This window comes from Ictalurus punctatus, chromosome 25 (genome assembly GCF_001660625.3).
Source record: "Ictalurus punctatus breed USDA103 chromosome 25, Coco_2.0, whole genome shotgun sequence".
NCBI lineage: Eukaryota > Metazoa > Chordata > Actinopteri > Siluriformes > Ictaluridae > Ictalurus > Ictalurus punctatus.
In genome coordinates this window covers 4,938,289-4,943,217 of record NC_030440.2, presented here as the reverse complement: position 1 = coordinate 4,943,217, position 4,929 = coordinate 4,938,289, and the positions used below count along the sequence as shown (strand labels likewise).

At 36.0% G+C, this 4,929-nt stretch overlaps 1 protein-coding gene across 1 annotated transcript; it reads right to left on the bottom strand.

Annotated features, from left to right (window-relative positions):
• Positions 1 to 2,059: 2,059 nt before the first annotated feature.
• On the bottom strand, positions 2,060 to 3,226 carry srp9 (signal recognition particle 9). The gene is given in 3 exon segments (NM_001200709.1): positions 2,060 to 2,638; positions 2,723 to 2,791; positions 3,059 to 3,226. Coding segments are annotated over 3 exon segments (258 nt in total). The 5' UTR covers positions 3,131 to 3,226; the 3' UTR covers positions 2,060 to 2,521.
• Between the last annotated feature and the right edge of the window lie 1,703 nt (positions 3,227 to 4,929).

Genomic DNA, 4,929 nt, shown 5'->3' with positions numbered 1-4,929 from the left:
CTGGCAACAATGAACTAAACCTGTTCTGAGACCATGAGCTATGCTGAAAAGTGAAAGCAACACCTTGCAAGGGATGGATAGCATCCCACCCTAAAAGAAAGATCCTCTCCTCCCACTCATCAACCCATCAGTCCACACAGGTGTTGTGGTTCTCTCTTGAACATGCGTCAGAAATCTATACAGAAGTGAAAATATTGTTATATTTTTGTGCACACAAAGCATTCATATCACTTCATAAAATTTGGATTAAACCACTGGACTCCCATTAATTACTTTTACAATGCCTTTCTGAACTTTTTGGAGCTTCAAAGTTTTGGGAACTTGGACTGTAAATTGAGGGACAGAAATCTTCCAGGTTTCATTAAAATATCTTAATTTCTGTTCCAAGGATGAACAAAAGTCTGGGTTTGGAATGCCATGTTCCAATTCAATATTAGATGTACCAACAAAGAACCTGTACTTTTTGATTGAAGTAAAAGACCAAAAGTACAGGTACTATGGCATGAGACCATTTAGTGCTTTATAGGTCAATAGTAATATTTTAGAATCAATCTGAAGGCGTTAAAATTTCTAATCACTTATATGATATAATTATATTGTAATCTACAGAAATAGGTAGTGTCTGGATTGAAATTTATAGTTTATTTTCAATTTTGTCATTGAAAAAAATATTTTGAAGTCATCGCTACTACATACTGAAGGTGTGCATGTTTCTGTTGTGGTTTTATTTCTAATTAATTTTGCTACAGTATTTAATAAGAATCTAGGATTATTTTTGTCATCTTCAATTAGGCTTAGGAGAGATGGACTGATCTATCATCACTAAGAGATTTTCTATAGTTCAGGAGGCTCTCCTTTCATGCAGTTTGAAATGCTACCAATTTAATTTAACGCCATTTACATTCTAATTGTCAAGTGGTCTGTTATAAGGTGTGCGTGATCATCATACCAGGGTGCTAGCTTTTTCCTCTCCAATTATTTTTCATTTATGTGGAGCTACATTATCTAGAGTTTAGCGGGACGTTGGCTGATCCCAGACCGATCCTATGCTTAGGCATTCAATCACCTGATCAAGTTCTTTGGGATCATACGGTGATCCAATCATAATTGAGATTATTGATAGAACCATGTGCACTAGTTGAGTTTATTTTCTATATTTAATTCAAATCTTAGTACTAGAACAAGAGTGTGACCATCACTATTACATTCTGATTGACCCCTACTGAATCTAGAATGGACACAACCGCTGTTTTCAGAGGGGCTACTGGGTAATCAAAATTAACATTAAAGTCTCTGATTTAGTCTAAAGAAACAACCAGGTTCAAGATGAAACCCACAAATTCACAAAGGAATTCAGAATATGGCCCTGGGGGTCTGTAAATAATAATTAGTGCAATCAATGTCAGTTATATTTATATATCTATAAGTATTCATTTACTTATATATTTCATATTCATATATTTACATTTAAGTTATATATACACACACACACACACATTTCCACGTACTGATGATAAACATGTCACTGTTGTTTTTTTGCAGAGTTTGCAGTGTCCAGTATATTTTAATCAGTTTGGCATTGTTTGAGAAATAATCCAAACATTAAATGAAAGAAATCACTGTTCACAAAAGACCAAAAACATATGCCCCCACATTATATACATTATTATCAAAACATTTTCATTGTTTCTTCTCTACTCACCGTATTTTAATAAAATGCTTATGGTTGAAATATTTCAAACAAGTGGTTTTCTTTTTAGGCAAAACAGACAGGAAGTGATCACTCTGTGTAGAAAATAAGCTCTCTGAAACTCTCAGGAAATTGACTGAGAGCTTGAAAAGCTTAATTAGTAAAACTTTTAAGAAATCAAATAACTTGGTTATTCAAATATTTCTTGGTTGCTGAATAATTCCATGTGAAATTCATAGTGGTGAGATCTTCATTAGTATTCTAAAACAAAAAAGATAAATTTCCATTAAAAGCCACAACGTTTCTCAGATTATAATGAGTGTTTTTGCCTTTAAACTTTCATCACATTAGTGCATCATACTTAATGTATCATTGTTCAGACATATGTTTATTCATGCTAAACTTAAAAAGCTATACAAAAAACAGAGTCAACAAACAAACAGAACTTCTAAAGAAGATCATCTTAATATGGTTTGGGGGGGGGGTTAATAAAATTAAGAATAGGGAATTGTTTCACCTCAGTGTAGTTGAGATATGGCTTCCATGTGCCTTTAACCAGCTGCTCTAATGTTGGCTTAAAAAAACCCCACTAGTACGTCATGTACAGAAAACTGGTTAATCACAACATAACATAACAAAAGTCCATGCTGAATCTGAGAATAAATATCAGCTCTTCGTGAGGAAATTCCTGTGTGATTGGGAACAATTTTCACACCTGTCTACCAAATCTCTCATCCCTTCAAACAGAACCTTCAGGTCTCTGCTCTTCAAATCAAATAAATGTGTGAGGAGCAGCACAGCACCAGTGTCCAACAGTCCAGTTACTCTCCTTCAATCCGTCTCCATCACTCCACTGGACTCTTTGGACACCATCAGTCTCATCAGCTTTCCATGCAGCTTCTCGATCTTCTTCACGTCCTGTGCCTGATCGGTCTTGTACTGCAAACACTGGAAGAACAGAAAAGCCCAGAGGTCAAGTCTGACAGATCACAGGTGGGTTTGAGGACCGATCGGCTGGGAAAAGCAACTTACCACAGCATTATCTGTGACTTTCATGCAGAGGTTCCCGTCACAGTGGCGGTATTTCAGCACAACTCGGACCTGCACACAGAGACCAAGCCATTCACTACCATTATTTTTACAGCGCTGACTGTAGCTGTATAACACACTATCAACACTGGAGGTAAGACGTGCAAATATGTGTCTTTCGAAATGATTAGCTCGCTGATGATCAGACAGCTGGGACCGACCGGTCCTGAACAAAAACAAGTCCGTTAGGAACAGTGAGAATATGTGAAGTGTTTAAACGCTACAACTCAGTGTAAAACCTCAAAGCCGTTAAATGCACAGCCGTGAAACCCGACTTACCTTCATCGGATCCGTCAAATAAAGTTTTTCTGCCGCTCGAGCAAATTCTTCCCAGGTCTGATAATAAGGCATGATTCAACAGAACGTGAACTGAAAATGAGTATTATGAATTACAACGGCTCTTCTCTTGGTACACACACAAGCTACACGTCTATACCACATCAGCGAAGTCTGGGAAGGAAAACATGGCCGCATAAATCAATAAGAATAATCCTGGTTGGTCCGTTATTGAACCAATGAGTGCGCTCACTACTGCCAGACTCCGCAGCGCATGACGACGCATGCGCAGTGTAATGCGTAAGCACCAACCGCGCCTGTGATTGGTTGTGGTTAACCAATCCGATCTGTTCCGCGCATGCGTGTCTGTCACTACATTCAAGCACATTTTGTGACATTTTAAAATACCGTACACTCCGTATATTCACTTTACAAACAGAAAACATTTAACAGCAATATTCCTCACTCAAATGAAAAAGGGGATTATATATAAACACCAACTATAGCACAAACATCCCATTTTTTTTAGCCTTGTTTTCTGTGGTGACCAAATTTTTACATACTGTTTTATATCTTTTTCAAATAAGAAAATAAATGTTTGCATTTTAAAATTATTTTATTGCGATAATACAAAAATATACAACATAGATGCATTCATTATTCAGTCACCATTAACAATTTAACACAGCAATGAAAAAGATAAATAAAGTGTAAATTGAAACAAAGACAAAAAAGAAAAAGCCAAGAAGCCAGTGGACAGACAGAATTACATAAATACATTGCATTTTTTGCTTTTTTATATGCAGATGTTTCACAGCTTTTGAGCTCTAGTCACTCACTGCTTTTTTCACAGGAGAAACAACACCACAGCTCTGTTTATGCCACTGTTAATTTGTAAAACACCAAACTAAACAATGTTCTACCATATTTAGATAAAATCTATTCACACATACCAGCTGTACATCTGTACCAAAATGATAGATCAGGGTTCTTCAAATCTAACCCTCGAGGTCCACTGTCCTGCAGACTCAACCTCTAACCTGAAACTCACTATTTTATTTTATTTATTTATTTTTATTTCAGAGTGCTACTATAGAGTACTAATTTCTGTGAAAATTTCAGGTTGTGTCTGGTCCCCACCAGAGATTTTCAACCTGAAAGTTGGGGATTTTTTTTTAAAGCACTTTCTCACACCTATAATAAAAAGTCTCATTTACATTTGACATTTATTTATTTAGCATATGCTTTTATCCAAAGCGACTTACAAATGAGGAAATACAAGCAAAGTCTCAAAGCAGAAATGTTCTGCACCCAGGTACCCCCTTAAAAAATTAAGACTTAGACTCAAACCCTTCCTGTCATAAATTGACCCTAAACTTAAGTGAAAATTTTGCAAAATGTTTATATATGTACATGTACCTTGTAGCCTAATGTGCGCTAGAGATCAGGTTTTGTTAAAGGAGGTAGACCCATCCTGAGCCGAGATGGTGAGGTTTCCGTAGACAGCTGTATAACCAAAATTTGTTGTGTGCCATGACATAAAGATGGCTGAAGTAAACCAAGTGAAATAATAATTAAATAAAAAAAAAACTGGTGATTTTGCAATGACTATACATAGGCGTAATCATTCAAAAAAAAAAAAGAAGAAAAAAAAAGTAACATTTAAATTGGTTGAGCAACCAACCTTTTGGCAATTATTGGACCACTTGAGATGGACAGATCCCCAAAAAAGACCAACATAGCAGCCGTGGGCCAGTCTCTTACTTCAGTTCATAATGATGTAATGGATTTTTAGAAAGAAATGAAATCTTTAAATAATAAATAAAATTTAAAAACATGCTAATGCACTCCTGGAATTCATGAGCAGGGGATAC